The 21,116-nt window shown below is 36.9% G+C and overlaps 2 protein-coding genes across 2 annotated transcripts; both read right to left on the minus strand.

Annotated features, from left to right (window-relative positions):
• Positions 1–7,281: 7,281 nt before the first annotated feature.
• Positions 7,282–8,325, minus strand: LOC104118929 (non-specific lipid transfer protein GPI-anchored 14-like). Its single transcript, XM_009630320.4, has 3 exons — positions 7,895–8,325; positions 7,576–7,668; positions 7,282–7,475 (listed from the first exon to the last, which is right to left on the minus strand). Exons 1-3 carry the CDS (start codon positions 8,220–8,222, stop codon positions 7,363–7,365), a joined length of 534 nt encoding a protein of 177 aa, XP_009628615.1. The 5' UTR covers positions 8,223–8,325; the 3' UTR covers positions 7,282–7,362.
• Positions 8,326–8,882: 557 nt separating this feature from the next.
• LOC104118930 (carbon catabolite repressor protein 4 homolog 1-like) lies at positions 8,883–20,473 on the minus strand. Its single transcript, XM_009630321.4, has 12 exons — positions 19,838–20,473; positions 14,360–15,110; positions 13,801–13,887; positions 13,646–13,729; positions 13,463–13,549; positions 13,282–13,368; positions 10,628–10,681; positions 10,454–10,545; positions 10,204–10,318; positions 9,849–9,996; positions 9,530–9,681; positions 8,883–9,379 (listed from the first exon to the last, which is right to left on the minus strand). Exons 1-11 carry the CDS (start codon positions 19,999–20,001, stop codon positions 9,536–9,538), a joined length of 1,815 nt encoding a protein of 604 aa, XP_009628616.1. The 5' UTR covers positions 20,002–20,473; the 3' UTR covers positions 8,883–9,379; positions 9,530–9,535.
• Positions 20,474–21,116: the final 643 nt, after the last annotated feature.

Consider the following 21,116-nt stretch of genomic DNA (forward strand, 5'->3'; position numbering starts at 1 on the left):
CTTCCGGCCACCATAGCTGCTCAATAACAAATCAAGTACCAGTAACAGACTTTGTATCAAATAAAGCCTTGTTTTATCCCTTTATATACTACCAATGATGAAAGAATCACGCAAAAACTCATAACCACTCATCAGATCAACAAGTCATAGAGCTCTCTCATCCGACAAGAACCATAACCAAATTCTAAGCCGATTAGTGACATTATCCTTCCAAACATACTGTAATCAAATCTGATAGCACCATTTCTAGGTCTAATGACCTCATCCCATCAATTACAGCTGATCTACTGGCATGCTACACCAATACAGCCTAAAGCCACAAGCCGTGCAATTCGTACACCAATAAGCAACAACTCAAGTGTACTCAAATATGGAAAATAATTTAAATGAGAGAACCGTCTTGCAAGCTCAACAGGTACCGCCACAAGCGCAATGCTATGAACCCATCACAAATAGTAGAACTAAGACATATGAATCTAACACGAAGGGTCATATCCCAACATGACTCCATCGTAATACGTGACCTAATCCAAACATCGGTCCATATGAAATACCTCGAGCTATAAGGCTCCAAATCAACAACCGTACACAAATCAACAACAAATGCCTAAAGTGTGTGACCATAACCATGGAGAAACAGATAGCACAATATACCTCAAATGGGAAAGACCATAACCAAGGCACAATCAACCATTCACACAACCAAGAACCATCTCGTTAGAATTTCTCCACAAGGCCCAAAGAGAAGCATCTTATGAGCAAATAAACAATAGATCACAAGCCATTGTAGCATAGCAAAGTAACACATAGAACCTATCAAAACACGAACAAGCTCACTCTAACCAAATGACATACCCCACAACAATAGCAGTGCTAAGTAAACAAATCTGACTCAATGTAGACTACATATCCTCAATAGGCCTACCTGTGGCCTCCAATCAATTTCGATCCTCCCGAAATAGATAGATAACCTTCCCAAAGATCCGCTAAAACCTATCCATATCACATACCATCAGATGTCTAACTCTGGTCATATCTTTATAGTCCGCAACTAAGGAATAGTCCTCCTCTGAGACCCCCATTCTCCAAATCACGAGAATATAGAAATCACCATATCAGATCCCAACTCCATCACTCGAATAACTAACATCTCCCTCATACACAATCATCTCACAAGAAATACGTCTATCATTCTTCCGTGCCATATAGAAAAATATGAACATCAGGAGTTGATCAACCAGGCGAGTACCGCAATACCAATGAAGCATCTGTAAGTCAAAACACAAGGCGTCTTCTGAAATGCACACTCTTCTCAGGTGATACCAGATAGTGACAGCATTCTTCTAAACATCATAAACCATCCATATTGTTTGGAACTCATGACCTTCCCTTCGAAACTGAACTACAACCATATACATAAAATTCTTAATTCCACACGTCGCACCACATATATCATACCATCATATGAAAATACGAGAATTCCATTATCAACTCTGAATCACAAGGAGAATACACATTCAATCATCCGAAAACCTTCCAATTGATCCTATCTAGGAGACAATCACGGTACTCAACATACTCCTCGTGGTGATAGAAAAATATCCATCTCAAGTCGTGGTAGAGATCACCGAGAACTCTTTGAAATCCATTAGCACACGACCAAGCCATCAGAACTGAATCCATCTAACTCAACCAAGTCTCGTAGGTCACCAAACCCAAGAGTATTTCCACAAAATACCGGTAAAGCCTCACCACACCATAAGAACCAAAAGAACCGATCATACCATTATCATACTGATCTAACTTACTACCAAGTTGCTCTATTTATCTGAGTTCCTTCCGAATTACCTTTAAGTTAACACTTCTCCTTGCCAGTAGACTACGACTCTTAATCCAACGCTCACCACAAGAGATCCTAGCATGAAACCACATCGCCCTAAAGCCCATAAGTCATTGTATTCCCTCTTAAGCACCCCCAAAGTACCACAACTGAGATACCCACTCTAAGGAGACATTCTGTGAATCTGAAGTTCTTTCCTTAACCTCTCTGATACCGAAATGCAAAATTCATATTGATACAAAAATATCGCGAGTCCTGACACCACCCAATACTAGTCTCAAATTTTTGCCATTTATAACGAAAATTCCTCAAATACCACATATGCATCTTGAACACATTAGAACCTTATCAAGGGTCATCCACCTTATTCTAATCTCATATGCACCGCTCAAACAAGCTGAACGACATATGCTACATTAGCACACCAATACCCAAAGAAGTAACCTCACCTTGACGCACTAAAGTGACTCTATTTTCTTATCACATTACATCCATCACGAATAATAAAACCAAATCATTCAAAGATTTACATATATCCATGAATTGTAATACATAATGCATCCAGAAACTTCCTTACCTAAGTCAACCTCAACATCAACATCTGCAAGTCATAACTGATCCTCAAGCATGCCTCAGACCGAAACTAATACAACACATAACCATGCAATCTAATCGTCGATAGCTGGCTCCCCCACTTGGCTCAAAGCCATAGAACAAAGCATCTGATAACCCACAATACCCTTACTCCATTGCTACCATAATCCCACACTGAAATTCAACTGAATTCTTCATAAGCTCATGTAACACAAATCATAAAATGCCTTAAACCATCTGCTAAGCTTACATTACCCTTACTCTATTGCCTTTTTGGGCCATGTTATATATTCTGAGGGCATTAAGGTGGATCTTAAGAAGATTGAGGCAGTTCAGAACTGGACTGGACCTACTTCAGCTATAGAGATTTGGAGCTTCTTAGGTTTGGCAAGTTATTATCATTGGTCTGTGGAGGGGTTTTTTATCTATCATAGCCTCATTAACTAAGTTGACACGGAATGGTGCTCTTTTCAGATGGTTTGACGAGTGTGAGATGAGCTTTCAGAAGCTCAAGACTTCATTAACCACATCCCCAGTGTTGGTATTGCCTATAGGTTCAGGATCTTATACTGTGTATTGTGATGCATCGCATATTGTGTTGGCGCAGTATTGATGCAGGATGGTAGGGTGATTGCCTAAGCGTCTCGACAGTTAAAGGTTCATGCAAATAATTACCATGTGCATGATTTAGATTTGGCAGTTATTATTCATGTGCTAAAGATTTGGAGGCACTATCTATACGCTGTTCCATGCGAGGTCTATACCATCCATCGGAGTCTCCAACATATGTTCAAACAGAAAGACCTTAATTTGCAGCATAAGAGATGGTTGGAGTTGTTGAAAGACTATGATATCACCATATTATATCATCCGAGGAAGGCCAATATTGTGGTCGATGCATTGAGTAGGAAGGCTGAGAGCATGGGCAATTTGGCATATTTACCGGTAGTGGAGAGGCCACCAGCCATGGATGTTTCAGGATTTGGCCAATCGGTTCATGAGATTGGATATTTTGGAGCCTAGTCAGGTTCTCGCTTGTCTTTGTGCACAGTCTTTGTTGTTGGAGAGCATCAAGGCTCTCTAGTTTGATTATCCTCATTTGTTGGTGTTGAAAGACACGGTGTGGCGGGTGGTGCTAAGGAGGTTGTGATTGGTGATGATGGTGTTCTGCGGCTTCAAGGCCAGGTTTGTGTTCCAAATGTTAATGGGTTGAGAGAGTTGATCCTTGAGAAGGCCCACAGTTCACGATATTCCATTCACCTAGGTGTCACAAAGATGTACCGTGACTTGAAACAACACTATTGGTGGTGGAGAATGAAGAAATATATTGTTGCTTATGTCTCTCGGTGTTTTAATTGTCAATATGTGAAGTATGAACATTAGAAACCAGGTGGGTTGACTCAGAGATTGGAGATACCAGAGTGAAAGTGGGAGCGCATCACTATGAGCAGAAACTGGTGGCTATTCTAGACCGGCAGGTTTGTAAGTTGAGATCTAAGAGTTTTCCTTATGTGAAAGTGCAATGGAGAGGTCAGACAATTGAGGAGGCTACATGGGAGTACGAGTCTGATATGCAGAGTAAATACCCTACTTTTTTACCAGTCCAGATACTTTTCTATGTCCGTTCGAGGACGGATGTTTCTTTTAGATATGGAGATTGTGACTACCCGATAGGTCGTTTTGAGTACTAGCCTTAATTTATGTGTTCCGAGACCTCTCATAACTTCATTTGATTTTTTTTATTTCCGTGCATGATCCCTGTCATTTTCCATAATGTTTTACGTAAAACTTTGAAGAAAATATGACTTTTGACTTAAAATGAGGCTACAGTTGACCACGGTCAACATTCTTGGTAACTGAGGCTAAAGTTGACCACGATTAGTGTTTCGCAAAATGCAAGCTTCGCAATTGGGAACAAGAGTTCGCAATTGCGATACCTGCAATTGGGTAAAAGAGGGAAAAGAGAGGACTTAGCTCATTTTACACCATTTCTCAATCCCCAAACACTCTAGAGGCGATTTTTGAAAAACTTTTCTTCCCAAATTCATTGGTAAGCAACTCTAATTCATTTTCTATCAATTCTCCATTACTTTTCATGAGTTGTTAATATCAAATCTATTAACTATATGGTAGAAATTAGAGGTTTTGGAAAGAATTTAGGGATTATGTAAAATTGAGATTTAGACCTCAAATTGAGGTTGGATTTCAAAATAAATTACATAATCGGGCTTGGAGGTAGATGGATAATTGGGTTTTGGTTCGGATATTGGATTTTAACCAAGCGAGCCCGGGGTTGACTTTTGTTGACTTTTCAATTTAGCTAAAAATTGAATCATTTTCACTCGTGGGTAGTTTCTAAAGCTTATTTTGAATTGTTTGAACGATATTTGGCTAGATTCGGTTGGTTTGGAAGCTTGTTCTAAAGGAAAAGTCATGGTTGAGTATTAATTTGGTTACGGAAAGAGGTAATAATCGTGTTTAACCTTGACTTGAGGAAATTAGGATTTGTTGATCTATTTACTTCGTGAATTATGTGTGGGGACGGCGTATATGCGAGGTGACGAGTGTATATACGTTGTCATGGGTAAAAGCATGCGGGTTGGGCTATTTACCTTTATGTCATCACCTATTCCATATTATCTCTTGTTACATACTTTGATTGCTACACGATGTTACTTGGTATCCATGCCTTACTTGTTACCTGACATTTAGTTGTTACCTGTTTTGATTTATTCATTTCTCACTCAATATCTGCTTAGCTGTTATATGTTACTACCTGTGTTAATTGTACATCTTTATTGTCTCATGTCTTTACTTGACTTTATTGCCTTTACGTTACTCATTACACTTTATCATGTTAGATCCGATTACATGAGCCATTTAGTTGTTCTTGTATTAATGAAATGTCGAGGTATGTGATTACGAGGTATTGATTATTCTCTATTTGTACCGATAGTCCCTTGATGTTCTGTACGCTTCATTTATCTTTTGTGTTGAGATTACGTTATTGGTTGTATTGAGTTGTTTATGTTAATGAGGTGATATTGTGAACGTGTTGCGCACCGCAATATTTTTTAAATGAATTGATATTGGGATCGGGTTGCACGCCACAACAAATATTATATTTATGTGGGATCGGGTTGCCCGCTGCAACGGAGTATGATGTGTTATAATTCACTACTAGAAATCCGGTAAAAACCGACCAAAACAACCGACCAACGTTGGTCGGTAATGGCCAAAAACCGACCAAAATGCGACCATTTACGTGTGGACGGTATTTTTGTGGTCGGAAAGGAATACCGATCAAAGTTGGTCGGAAATTACCGACAAACTTTGGTCGGTCAATTAAATTCAAAAAAAAAAATATTACAAAAAAAACCGACCAAAGTTGGTCGGTTTTTTCCGACCAAAGTTGGTCGGTATTTTAATTATGTAAAAAAAAGATTCACCATCTGGGAATCGAACCGGGGTCTATACTGTGGCAGGATACTATTCTACCACTAGACCATTGGTACATTTTGTTTTAAGACTGTCTTTTATTTGATTTATACTCTTTAATTGTATTTTCGCACGAAAATAGCCGACCAAAGTTGGTCGGTTTTATTAAAAAGTAAAATTACCGACCAAAGTTGGTCGGTTTTTTAAATGACCCGCCGAATTAACCGACCAATTTTGGTCGATTTTTTTAATATTAATTTTTATTTATATTAATTGAAAAACCGACCAAAGTTGGTCGGTTTCTTGAAACATAAATTTTGCGGGACTCAAAAATAGTTTCCCGCATTTTTGCGTCAAAGATAACCGACCAAAGTTGGTCGGTTTCGTAAAAAAAAAAAAAAGAAATTTGAAAACCCGACCAACTTTGGTCGGTTTTTTTACCGACCAAAGTTGGTCGGTTTTTGCCGAATTTCTAATAGTGATTGTAGGTAGTTGTAGTACTCTATTTCTATACTGTGATATGAGGTTTCGAGATGATGTTATTCTAGGGCCTTTTGTTAGTTGACCTTCGGGTCCCCGTATTTATGAGTTTACTACTTTATCTATATTTCTGTTTTATATTATTATTATTATTATTATTCGTACATGTTTATAGTGAGTGTCATATCATAACCTCGTCACTACTTCGTCGAGGTTAGGATCGACACTTACAGAGTACATGGGGTTGGTTGTACTCATACTACACTTCTGCATTTCTTGTGCAGATCTCGATATTGGTCCCAGCGGTGTGTAGAGGAGTATGCTCGGATCTGACTTGTCCAGGAGACTTGAGGTAGAGCTGCTTGGTGTTCGCAGACCCTGAAATCCCCTTCTACCTTATTTTTCTGTTTATCTTATTTCAGACAGATGTATTTCATTTAGACTATATTTGCAGTATTCTAATCGCTCATGTACTTGTGACTCCGGATTTCTGGGATTAGTATAGACTGTGTTACTTTTGGTATTTATCTCATGTATTTTAGAGTTTATCAGCCGTTAATTTTTACTGTTCTGCTTTTAAATTGTTAAAAAGGTTAATTAATTAGCCAACGTTGGTTTGCCTAGTAAGTGAATGTTATGTGTCATCACGGCCCCACGGTTGGGATTTCGGGCCGTGACACCCACACAATTTTCACAAATTTCTGGTATTATTCGGGTAACACAACAGAAAACCATGAAACTGGTGGTGATCATGATATGGTTGACGAATTGGAAAACGGCTGGTTGATTCGTTGAAACTGAAGGATGATCTCATATACAATTTTTGCTCATTGAAGGCTAATTTCGTGATTGTTGTCACGTTTCAAGAAATATTATACTCAAGTACGATTCTGAACCAAATAGATATTGACAACCGCAAGAAAAGATGATAAGATTGAACGTGGATTGACATTTTTATTCACAAGATAAAAGGATCATAGTTCTAGCATATAAAGTTCAAGTATCTTTTCCTAAATCATGGTGATCATAACAAATATCAGAACACAAAATGCAACACCAACGTCTCTCCCTGCAGCAAACCATCTCTTGTTGCTAAATTTGATACTTGAACTTGACTGGACATCTGCAATGACCAAATTGTCAAAAGCTGTTAAGAACTGGATTAGTGTTGAAATAACAGCGCTATGCTGTAAACCCTAGTTATAGAAAATTGTATACTATACCGCCTATGTTTGTATTGTTTCCAGTTTTGGAGTGGCTGGCGAAGTCGATAAAAACCTGAGCGTCCGGTGAATTAGGAGCAAGTTTTAGAAGTGCTATCACAGAACAAATGAAGTAGAATTAGCTTCAAATATTAGTAAAGTCAATTAATGAACCACAGTTTTAGTAGTAAGGATGAAATAATTTGTCTGCAGGAGTATATGTAACTATCCTAGGTAAATCTCACAGAACACAGGAGAGATGCTAAGCATATAAAGAAACAAGCTTTGGACATATTTTAAAGTGATGAGATCCTAGCTCAAAACGGACAATATTACGTACCAGGGCATTCTGAAACATTAGTTGGAGCACCGCAGATGTACGGCAGACCGAGTGCTAAGGTGGCATTGATTTTGAAGCCAATATCTGGCTCATTTCTGTCTTTGACAATAAGGCAAAGACAATATTTGGTTTTGTGTAGATCTTTTCTGAGCTGGGCACAGCAAGCTGGGGTGGGAAGTTGAGCATCTCCACCAACATAAGACAAGCAAGATGATAGATGAAGCAGTTGGTTTTGGCACTCTTTTCTATCCTCCGCAAAATCAGAGCTTGCAAAACCAATCATCAACATAAGTAAAAAGTTTGATATTGTAACACTAGGGAATGCCATGAGTAGACGTTAAAGTCTTTAATTCTGTCCTTTTTCTATTTTTTGTTCTTTTTTTGGGTGGGTTTTTGCCCTGAGAGGGAGAACGCTTTTATATAAAATACCTAGAGCTCCCTAATTTTCCAGAAAATTAGGTAAGATTCAAGAGATGGGGGTGGATCGAATGTCAAAAGCCAAATTAAGCAAGTCAGTGAGTGGAGCAAGATTTTGAACTGATTGGCAATACTTGGCTTAAAATAAGGTTTCTTGTGAGTAGCTATTCCAAGTTTTACAATTAAAAGATTCTGAGATATTGACATTCTTATACACTTCATCAAGTTCTCAAGCTTTGTACTGTCAATTACGTTTACGTTCTTTTACTTCTACTTCTTTCTTTTATTTTATTTTTCTTCTTGTTTCCTTTCTTTTTCATGCATTACACTCTGGAAAATGGATTTGGGAACCAATTAAAATTGACGTCAAACACCGTGTATTGCAGATATTTAGGTATTCAACTTTCAAGTTGAGAACTATAAACTTTTTAATTAAATTTTTTTTTTTTTTTTTTGGGGGGGGGGGGGGGGGGGGAAGAAAGACCCTTCTAGGAGTTGTAATCGGCGGTTTTCCTAATGTTACAAAATACGTAATATAATTATGTATATGCGTACTTTGCTACTACGTCAATTCCAGCAAAATTGTATAAAAATATACAACAAAATAGTACTAGATGTAATCAGCCATTTCTCCTGGCAGGTATAGCAAATATACCCATCTTTATGCCAATTTCCTGAAACGCCCATGCCCTATTATCTTTATAACGTTGGAGTATATATTTATACATCACTCAGGATTTTCAGTAAATTAAATCCACAAAACTGAACTACATTTCCTCCTCTACCCCTAAGCTTTTCTACTCGAACTCTGTAACCCTTTTCCCATTGTGCCTTTAGTCTAAAGAACATATAGTGACACGAACCGGATGACTCTTTGAAAATTTAAAGAAAGATTGATTAAAAACTATCATAATTTTCTATGTGATGATAAGGTGGCATGATACAAAGAAGCTGAGCAGCTACCCCACCACGGGATACCAACGTCATTAGTTACCATTCTTACAATTGACATATTTCTCCTTTTTGACTTTTTGTTCTTCTATTTTTCAATTCATCCTCCAGCAAGACCTGCACCAAATGAATATAAGTTATCATTCCCCTATATTTCTGGTAACAAAGTAAACCTCAAAGGGCAAAATGCTTAGTCGACAACAGAAAAGGGCTAGGTTAAACAAGCAATATGTATTTGAAACCAAAATTAACAGAAATATTGCATACCAATTGTCAGCGTCTAGTTCTAGGCTTGCAGCGAAACTCAGCTAAGAGTGCTATATGATCGGAGGACCACTCTGGAGAAGGAAGTGCTGTATCTTTTCTCAAGCTTTCCTCGTCCAAGAGCTCCAACAACGATTCAACAGTTAGAGAGTCCGCTGAAAGCACATAACAAACCACCACGCATATCAGACTAAACATAAAAATCTATAGATAGGTACATAAATTTATAATGTTAAATAAAATTACGACTGCATGCAGAAAGCATACAAGGGAATAAAAGACAAAAATATAACACGTCTTGGACAGAATCATGCAACAATACCAGAATAGAATATATAATCATGAGTCCCAATAAAATCTCTAGTGCAGTTTGTAAACAAGGGTTCATTGGTACTAGGATCCATCCTCCTCCGTTGCTGCTCTAGTCCAAGAACCACAGGCATTCGAGCGAAGGATGAGTAAGCACTGACCTGTACAGAAATATACCAATATAAACAAAATGTGAGTTGTATGGTCAAGGAGCTTATTTAGTCTTCTCACCAAGGGAGTCTAATACAAAAAATACATATTTTTTCCAGTCTGCTCTCTGGAAGAGTAGGGAACATGGGGAAGCAAACATATCTAGTTTGAAAGATAAGAGGGAAAATGGGAGCTTTCTAAAGTTACTGAAGTGATACCAATGGCAGTTGATGCATCAACTTTGTGGCTGGACGCAAAATACCAAGAGGGTCCATTGCTAAATCTGGATGCATTGGATCAACTTTCCCCATTGCCAGAAGTGCATGAGGAGCACTGCATTGCCAAGAGCTTTTATCAGTAATGTTACTGTTCCAGCTTGCTTTTGCATAAAATGAGGAAGGAATGGAGGTACAACTCTTAACAATGCCGATAAGGGGCATGGAATTTGAAATCAAGAAAAAAACGGACCTTCCGGGGACTGAATTAAAATCACCACAGACTAGCATTGGAATGTCAGCACTAGCAGCAATTTTCTCTAGTCCTTTTAAAAGTGTGTGAACCTGAAATGTAAACAAACTGCCAATTACGTTTTTTACCCAGAAAAGACAGTGAACAATTCTATATCTTATCCGTAGTAGTAACCTGCCAAAGTTTAACATCCTTTAACTCTTGATGAACATTTACATGTGTGTTGGCCTGCATTCAGAAATGAAGGAACATTTTCAGTACATGCGTGAACAGGAGAATATTACTACCTACATTTAAGTGGGCCCCAGAATAAGAGAATTTAAAAGATAAATTTTGGCTGCTCCAACCTTCAAAATAACATGCAAGAGATTTCTGTAATAAGCACCAAGCAAAAACTTGTAATGAAGATAATTTTTCTCCAGATCAATTGCAAGTTCACCACAGCATGGTAACTCCAATAAAAGAAATAATTTTCAAGGAAACTGACTTCCTTAGAAGAGAAAAGATACAATGCCCTATAACTTTTTTTTAATAATCGTGTTGTCTGGGCCAGTTTGCGCGCACCTCGACTAATTCCACGGGATACTTGTCAGCTCCCGGGTAACTTTGTCCACCAAGACGTGGCTAAATGGGAAGAAAGCATCTAATGTGTTTGCCTCCGTTGGGATTTGAACCTGAAACCTCATAGTTCTCACTCACTTCATTGGCCACTAAGCTACACCCTTGGGTGCACACAATGCCCTATTATTTACTCCGGGCATCTGTGTAAATTACCAATATGACAGCCGAAATACTGTCATTTCCATGGTACTTCGTCAATGATACCACAATCACAGCCAACATCCATGCATCATGTATAGGGTAAAAATGGCAACACAAGTTAAAAAAACGCAGTTGGTACAACATGGCACTTTAACATAGAGCGCAGCCATAGTGTGATATGGGTTTGTCCCGCTGTCAGTTTATTGCAACATGGTCCATGCACACCAGGACTGTTTCATGAAATACTAATGAAAGAGATCGCAAAAATGCTCAGAAGCCAAAACTGCCTATTGGCAGGGAAGAGATTTGACATTTAATAGCATCTTGCCATCAGTTACTAAAATCAGTTCTGATATCGCTCCCACACGACACCCCAGCTGCAAAAAAAATGGAAAATGGAAAAATATGTGTGTAAGAAGAGAGGAGAATTTCATTTTCTACCGTGGTCTGAAACAGAGTGAGGAGTAAACTTCTAAGCAAGCTATGAGCAGGAGCTAGCAGGTCTTTCTTAGGTTGCTCCTAAATTAGCAGTTTTTGTTGAAGATTATTCTTTCTTTTCATTGTTTGAAGATCATTCTTTCTTAACTTGCATATTTCCAAAACTGTTGTACTTCTCCAGTTTTCTTGAGGCTAACGTCATGAACAAATTAAGAATAAACAAGCTAGCAAGGTAGAGACCAATTAATTAAATTTTGTTAAAGAGTTAATAAGGAAGAACATATACTGGGAAAGAAAACGTAAGTAAAGAATAATTGGGACAAGTAATGAGTGTGTAATAAACACCGATTCGCACAAAAAAATCCTGTTAAACAATCCTATTTTCTTGCTAGAGTGATGATATTCCCTCTTTTCCCGATAACATTAATTGTTTGAAGATGATTCTTTCTTAACTTGCATATTTCCAAAACTGTAGTACTTCTCCAGTTTCCTTGAGGCTAACGTCATACACAAATTAAGAATAAACAAGCTACCAAGGTAGAGACCGATTAATTAAATTTTGTTAGAGAGCTAATGAGGAAGAACATATATTGGGAATGAAAATGTAGTAAAGAATAATTGGGACAAGTAACGAGTGTAATAAACACCAATTCGCACAAAAAATTCCAGTTAAACAATCCTATTTTCTTGCTAGAGTGATTATACTACATATGGAAAGAAAACTGTTCCAGGCATCACAACTGAGTCACAGAGCTCTCTTACTATCCCCCTCAATGATTAGTCTAGATATTTTGTTTCAACTACACTTCATTTCAAAGATCAATATTCTTCTTTAATTTCAGAAACCAGGATTCTTTCAAATAGGACAAACTGATATCACTTTGGAAACCTTAAAAGCATTATGCACATGTACTCCAGAGGACACAAATCTACAATAGTTGAAGCCTTGAAGGGACTTCAACTCTGTCAGCCAAGACCTATAATGAATATGCCTACCAGCCAAAAACCTAAAATGACGCCGAGGGCAGCAACAGGACATGCCATAATGCAAAATGGTGCTTCAGTCGAAAAGAAAACATGAGATGTTCAGCACATCATAAAAATTAAAATGTGAAACCCTCTGCAGACCATAATCATTTAAAGTGCAACCTTCTGTAGATCATAAACTTTCTTTAACATAAAAACCTACACCAAGGCAAATACAAGCACTAGGAAAACTACCTTCATTTATAGGACTTGTACCCATTACAGACCCTATCCATAATATTTCCAGGCCAGATGCAAAAATCTCCAATTTAGAAATCTATTTTGATAATTTCATTAGTCATTTAAGGAAATTCCGCGTCCGTAACTAGCTACTGATTCATCAGTGCAGTTTCTTTACACTAATACAAAAGACACAGTAAGAAGCTCTTGACACTAAGATAATTGAACAATACAACAAAAATGATACAGATGATAGAAGCCAATTTACAGAAATGTCAAAAGCACAGCAACTTGAAATAAAAGACAAACTGATGTCACGCGACATTGTAACAGGCTGTGAGTTATTCCATAGATAACAGCACAGAACAGAACACAGAATTTTAACACTAAAGGGAAAAGCGAACGGAGCACCAGTTCCTTACCACACAAACAAGTTGGCGCTTCCCAGGGTTGTCAATCCCCTGGTTATTGAACTTTGCTTCCAGAACCACAATAAGTGCAACGTTATCCTGTCAAGCGCACAGTAGTGAGATATAAGCCCAGTTCTGAAATGAAATTCTTCAAAAAACAATAAGGAACCACTTGACAAATTCGGTAAGATACCTTAACCAAACGACTTAGTGCGGTCTTCTTTTGGGCACTAGGAACTAAGGCTTCAGTCAAAGATTGAGCAGCTTTATTGAACTCAACCTGCAACAAGAGCATAAGAAGATTTCTTGTTACAATATTAATTCACGAATCATGTTATAAGAACTAAAGCCCATCACAGGAACACAGCTGCCGTACCTCATATTTTTTAACATGTGCAAATCTATCTCGGCGGAAAAATGTGGCACAACCATCAATGGTATTTATATTTCCACCAAACACCTGCATATAGAAAGAGTGTCATTTAAAAATCAAAAACTGTCAGATACAAAAACATACTAAGCACCACGAACCTCAGCTGTTTTCCTTTTGAACAGAGCTTGATAACCATGTTTGTCCAGCTCAGGAGCGAAGAATTCCTCAAAGTGATCACTCTGAACCTGAAAATGGAAACATACAGCATTCAGATACAGGTATTTATAAGTCCAAAGGAAGGCAGTTCACAACACTCATTTAACATGACAATTATATTGGAAGACATATCTAGATGTGGAAAAAAAAACAAATCCTTTAAGAAGAAACTGATTATGCATGCATCAAATTCAGGAAGAAAATATATTTATTTGACCTAAATAAGAGCATATTTCAGGAAAAGGAAATTCAGTAACGCGGTTTTAATGAAGTGCCGGGGCCAGTGTAACCCTTTCAGGAATTGCAAAGAAGCTATTATACACTCTTAAAAGGTCTATCTCCTCTAAATCACTATATAGCAGCACGAAGCTACCCTCCAGAGGAACATGAAAAATTTCTCACACCTCCTGGTCTATCATAGCCAAAGCTATCCAGAGGTACAAGATCCAAGTAGATCAATCAAGTAATTACATATTATAATTTATCTGATGTTATAGCTACCTCTTGAAGGCAAACAATGTCAGCACGATAGCCAATTATTTCACGCAATAGATTTTGTCTCCGATAAGTCCAAGTAAGAGCCCAAGAGGGACAATAACTGTACAATTCATTTGTTGCATATGCATCAGACAGAATGTTGTATGAAAGCACAGTAAAAGTTCCTGAAGATGATAAACGACTATCTAAGTCCAGATGCACTGGTATATCAAGCCCATTAACTGAAATCAAGCGACGTGGAGTAGGAGATGGAGCTGGAATCACTCGAGACGTTAACACGGTACTAGCATGTCCAACAGGTAATTTGGTTTCTGCATCGATGACAGCACATTCAAATTTAAGGACGTGACCAATATCATCTGCAGATGGTGTGTAAGTTTTAGAGTGTCCAACTTCAAACCAAGTTTCACCACCGTTTCTTTGAGCTACAGCTGCAGGATATAATGGTGCCGTTCCATTTGTCAAGCTACAGCTTGATTGCGAAGAAGTCAAGCTCATATTAACACCAGATCCTGTACTATTGAATCGCCCAAATAATTCTTCCTCCTCATTTCCGTTTTCATTCACAGCACTAGCAGCACGTTCATGCAGAACACGATGATGCTGCCATGCATCTGAGAAACATTTTGGCGAGCAATGATAACTCTTGGCAACGGGGATTTTGGCCTTCACACATCCTAGGCATTGCAATGTAGCTTGCTCGGATGGGTGGACGCTGCAGATGGCAACTTTTTTATCACTTTGTATGCGGTACCTGCAAAAGAAGTCATATATCAAACAAGTAAAGGATAAAGAGTTCAATAGATATTGTTTTTCTTGGCAGCAAGGAGAAATGACAGTTCAATAACATCTTTTTAGTGGAGAGAATTGTCATTTTAAGTTAATAAGCCAACGTGCCAGCAGTCAGCTATTATTTCCATGGTATCAACCATAAAAGGCTAAATGTTTTAGCAAACACCAGGTAGCAATCTAGTAACCACATGAGGTTGATTGCTAAGCTGTTCTCAGTGCCCACATGTTTGATTGTTTAGCTGTTTTGGGATTTTCTTTTCGCAAACATGAAACGGCCTACTGGATAGGAAATTATTCATCTTTCTAAGAGATGTTAAAAGCATACATATCTCCATATTAAATACAGATTACGTAATATAAGATCTCGAGGGATAGAAGTCTCGACGAAGACACTACTGGGTTGATACATTAAGAAGTCAACACTGAAAAGTATAAGTGACAACATATACTTGTAAACGACATCTGATTTGTCATTGAATATTTTCCAAAGTGAGTCATTTGTCCTCATTTTTCTTTTATGTATCCGCTTCTGCAGCGCCAAGGTCTGCTAGGGTTTTAAGCGTAAACATTGTAGTGTTGTCAAAGGCGCGCTTAAAGCGTGATTAAGCCTGAAGCGAGGCTCAAGACATGTTGAGCACCTCCCCACGCTTAGCGGACACTTCCGTGTCGTCATCAGGGTTCTAAGGTATACTTCCTTGCCAATGAGCATAATCCCGAAAAGGCGAGACAAAACAATTGATATTTCACTTTCTTATAATTTTTTTCAATTTCTTTATCCATATATTTATTATTTATGCTTATTATTATTAGTCTTGGACTACACATACATATTTGTACTTTTTCTCCCTCGCGCCTTTTTTCATTAAAGCCCGTGCTTTATTTGTGCTTAACGCCCCAATGGACTTTAGAGCTTTTTTGCGCTTTGCGCCTTTGATAACGCTCTAGACGCACTTAAGTAAAGAAAGGCATATTAAAAAATAAAATATATATCACATATATGTAACATAGAAAAAAATAATATAAAAACAAAAAATAGTACAACAACAACAACAAGAACAACCCAGTGAGTTCCCACAAGTGGGGTATGGGGAGGGTAGAGTGCACGCAGACCTTACCCCTACCCCGGAGAGTAGAGAGGTTGTTTCCGAAAGACCCTCGGCTCAAGAAGACAAAAAGAGACAATATATAGTACAGGTATCATCAACATCCATAATTAAAATGCCCATAAAGCATCAAATGTTTTCAGAAGCAAAAATCAAACATCACTATTTCTATAAAAAGAACCCTCTTCTACTACCACCAAGGCTTATAATCTAATGGTACCGGTGGGAGCAATAGGCGTGGATTGAATTCTCACTATCCCTTCCCCTTCCCCTTCCCCTTCCCCTTCCCCTTCCCCATGTAAGGGAACAAATTTTAGAAAACCCGCTCCTACTATGATCCTCAGAGTATAATGGGAGGAAATTGAAAAGGAAAAAAAATTTATGAATCTAGCTAACAGTTTAATTATAGAGATAGGTTGGATACTTGGCTGATGAAGAATTCTTCTTTTACTTGAACTTTTAGTCCTTTCCCTCTCCAAAAAGAATGATACCTTTCTAAAGAATGATACAAAAAATAGTAATATAGACAAAAGAATTGGAAAAATTGCAATTAAGTGAAATATATGGAAAAAAAACTCCATTTCAGTTTTAAAACATTTAAAAGTCTGATTCAGATGCAAACAATGAATTTTTAATTTTTAATTAAAATTTTGCAACTTTTCTTATACTAAATCCTATTTTCCTATTCCTAATTGTTAACATATACATCCATAACATTTCCATAATAATTAACAGTCCATAGTTTTGCCAACTGTATTTATTGTTTAGTTCCACTTTTTTCAAAACATAGTTCTCCGGCGACGTGGCGCACATCTTAGTGCCTTTGTGCCTGCATTAGAGCACCGCCTAAGCAAAGTGAAGCACACAGCTTGGCTGCAACTAGCTTCAAACTCTAGTGTTCTTCCAGCAAGCCAAAACCGTTATGTTTATTGTCGTCATACTTGTGTGCATTAATGTAAATGATTTTACACAGTCAACAAAAAGATGGAAACCAACAAGCTGCAAAGCACTAAGCCCACATAAGAAACCTTTTTTACTAAATGCAACTATGGAAATTGCGCTAAAATGGAGATGAAAACTTTTGTTTATGTCAACGTAAGGAATGAAACAAAATAATTCTCCAAAGTTTAAATAAAGTAAGACGAATGAGCGACATCTCGAACATTCTACATTTTCGAAACTCCGAGGGCCAAAAACTTTAAAATGATGCACAGTATTATGTTTTATCTGTTAATATTAAAAGTATTTTTATTGATATTTTTCTCCAACCACTGAAATTCAATAACATCTACGTAGTTATGCAATTCCAGTTTCAAGATTTATGGTGCCATTGCATTCTAAACCTTTTGTATCTAATGCTTCCACAAGCAATGCTCAAAGTTTTTTAGACGGCAACATGTCTTCAACGATTATAAACATAAATCGCCTGATTTATGACAAGTCTCTCTTAAAGCAAAAAACTAAAAATTTTAATAAAAGTTTCTTTCACTAATGAGATATAAGATACATACGCTATCAAAATCGACAAGTAAAAGCTCTTGTTACTATAATGCCATCGTATTGTGAAAAGTTATGGAAATAGACCGTTCGAATTTCTTTTGATATGATATAGCCACTAAACGCTCTATAAAGTCGAGCATCACATATTCACTTTGTTTTTTTTGAAATCTGAAATTGAAAAATCATTATCTTCACTGAAATATGTTTCAATATAACATTCAAACTTGGAAGCACGATCTTTACCCGGCTTAACCACTAAGAACCCCATTGCGCAAGGAACATAAACGTCGTCGTGGAGAGCAGCCTTTATAGCGGCAACAATGAACATGCTCCTTTTTATTTTCTTAATTGCTTTCAGTGCAGGTATATCATCAACACAACGACTCTTCTAACCATAGCTTCTTAAAAAGGTTACTTTTTTCTTTTTCTTTTTTTAAATAATCGAGAACTCTTAGAGGGCCAGCTGGAACGTAGTTCTTTTTCTTATTCTTTTTATTTTCTTAACTGCTTTCAGTGCAGGTATATCATCAACACAACGACTCTTCTAACCATAGCTTCTTAAAAAGGTTACTTTTTTCTTTTTTTAAATAATCGAGAACTCCTCGAGGGCCAGCTGGAACGTAGTTCTTTTTCTTATTCTTTTTTGGGGGTGTGATAACAAAAATGTTACATATACGTCTTGCATGTTTAGTTATTTAGATCGTAAGAACCTATTTGGGAACTTGACACTAGGATTAGACATAGCCAATCCTACTTTTCTAGTTTGTCTATTTTAGGTCTAGTTCTATTTAACCTTTGTTGTGCAAAAATAGGATGTAATCAGGATTTCATTTCACCTTATCTGGCAGATTAATTCATCTGACTAGATTATTGTAATAAATGGCAAATATGATATTAAGTATACAACCTAATATGTATAAAGTACCATAAAAGAGGCTCTTTTGCCTAAGATCAAGTATTCACTCGCTGAATTTGGATTCAGGAATTGCACAAGCATGTAATAAAACACATAGAGAAGTTCCACAATTGGAAAGTCATTAGAGAGAATAAAAATCTACAGTTCCTCTAACGGACATGATGACGTTATGTCATCCACACTAGCAACGCATGCAAGTTTGTTGACTAGTGAAACACATGGAATTCTTCCAATCCTATTTCAGTGCATGCACAGTACCATAAAAGGGAAATTCCAGTTAAATTATCCATCATATTTCATCTAAGAAAAGGATCACATCATCCAATTTTTTCTCTATTTTTTTTACAATGGTGGTACGGCTAGTTTGCATGCACCTAACAAACAGCTAAAGTGAGGATCACGTCATCCAAACAAATGATGTAAAGCGCACTTAGGCCCTGAAGCTCAGGTTGTCAGCTTCGTCTCGCTTAACGGTGCTTTAGTGTAAGCATCAACGTGCTAAGGGGTTTGCATTTTCACCGATTGGCTCTTATCTTTAAAAGCAACAGCACTAGGCAATAGATATAGTTGAAAAACTGACACATGAGTTGTTAAGAAAAAATCATGACTGAACTGTTAGTTATTAGCAATAAGAAATTAGAAATTTAATATAAGAAAATTAGCCACAAGCCTCTAAAGCCTACAATTATATCTTCTCATTTAAATCAGAAATTTAAAATGGTATTTGAACTTGATTGACATAATTTCAACTGCATATATATAGCTTGGTTATAGATTTTACATTCTTTTGTGTAGATAATTAGTTTTTGTGTTTATCGTTAAATTTCTTTTTTTGTTGTGTGTCTATTTCTTTTCTTTATTGTGCTTTTCTTCGCCAAAATCAACGCTTTAATTACGCTTAAAACCCTTTTTTGCTCTTAACTTTTAACTAGTTTGGCTCCTATACTAGATTGTGAAAGTAGTTGCACCTCACACTCTAGAATAATATCTCAGACTCCACGATAATATTATTGTGGCAATCAAAATTGTAGAAGTGAAATCAAGCCTTAACACATTTCCAATAATACTCTGGTAAGGATTTTTGAACGATTACTTTAAGGATTGGATTGGGGGAGGAAGGGCAGAGTTTACAAAACAGCAAAAAAAAACAAAAAAAAAAAAGGAACTGACCACTTATATCTCAAAAAACAGCCGTGAAGAGGAGCAGATTCAGGGATATCATCAGAAAGGAGTGAGGTGGCATCAGTGGGACGGCGCAACAAAACATAAGGCGTAAGTTCACAGCCTACTATTGGAATGTCCGAGGGGAGATGCACCCGCACCACACTCAGCATTCTTCTCCACCTTCTTCACAAATGGTATTTAAATTATTAAACCTCTCTTCTTCTATTTGTATCAACACTACTGATGCAACTTCTACTACTACTACTTTTAATAGTAGTGGGCGGACATGCGGCCGATCCGCCATCACCTGACTTCTGCACCAATCGCCAGCCTTCCTTCTCCCTCAATATCCCCAACTAAAAGAATAAATAACCACAAGAATTTACAACAAAAAAAACCTAGAAAATTAAACAAAAAAATCGAAGAGATCTTCGATGAAAATGAAAATGAGGGGAAACTTTGTAGGGTTACAGAGAAATTGATAAATTAAACTGTGAAATGGAAAAGAAGAGTTTAGAGAGGGGGTGGAACGGGGGAATCGGTTGATTGGATGTGATTTTAGGGTTTTACAAACAGATGAAAGCAGAGAGAGAGAAGGGGGGAAATGGGGGAAGACAATCGTGTCTAAGCTTTCTAAATTCAAGGGAAGAGCCGAAGAGGTATTTATATTTTTAAATTTTTATTACCACCACTTAAATTTAAATATAATCGAGAAAGCTCCACTTTTGTTCAAGTTTTCATACTACTATTTAGTGTTTCGTTTTGGATCGATTTTTCTCTAAAAAGAAATCAAATTAAGTAAATTGGTTTTTCAAATATTAGAACCAAATCAAATCAATTAAATTGGTTTTTTATCGATTCGATTTTTGTTAGTTTTTTAGTTATTTATCGGATTTTTTCTTAAATATGAGACATACCAAACACGTATTCCGGTTACTATATTTTTAACGTAACATTATCAAATCAATTGTTCTTTGAGAAATCTATCATTTACCAAGATGTATGGATAATAATTGAATCAAATAGTGATGAATAATTTAATTACTCAATTAAAAATTAATTATTTTTAACAAAAAATATTTTTTTGTATTTAACAAAAGAAAACTACCATCAAACTAGAATGTAAAAGTAAATAATTAGATTATTATAATAGCAAAGAACTAGATTAAAAATACAAACGACTAAGTGTATCATAAAATTTTAGAAATTTTATATAAAAATATACATATATATAAATATAAATAATTATTTAAATAGCTACTTCAATAGTCGGTTTGGTTCGGTT

The sequence above is a fragment of the Nicotiana tomentosiformis genome, chromosome 3 (genome assembly GCF_000390325.3).
Source record: "Nicotiana tomentosiformis chromosome 3, ASM39032v3, whole genome shotgun sequence".
Lineage (NCBI taxonomy): Eukaryota > Viridiplantae > Streptophyta > Magnoliopsida > Solanales > Solanaceae > Nicotiana > Nicotiana tomentosiformis.

Coding starts and splice junctions, on each gene's coding strand:
- LOC104118929 (XM_009630320.4), bottom strand. CDS start 8,222: ATGGCATTCCCTAGTGTTACAATATCAAACTTTTTACTTATGTTGATG. Junction 7,669..7,894: donor TAATGTTTCAGAATGCCCTG/GTACGTAATATT, acceptor GTTCTGTGATAG/CACTTCTAAAACTTGCTCCT. Junction 7,476..7,575: donor AAACAATACAAACATAGGCG/GTATAGTATACA, acceptor TGGTCATTGCAG/ATGTCCAGTCAAGTTCAAGT.
- LOC104118930 (XM_009630321.4), bottom strand. CDS start 20,001: ATGCTGAGTGTGGTGCGGGTGCATCTCCCCTCGGACATTCCAATAGTA. Junction 13,550..13,645: donor CACATGTTAAAAAATATGAG/GTACGGCAGCTG, acceptor CTCTTGTTGCAG/GTTGAGTTCAATAAAGCTGC. Junction 9,997..10,203: donor TGATGCATCAACTGCCATTG/GTATCACTTCAG, acceptor ATTTCTGTACAG/GTCAGTGCTTACTCATCCTT.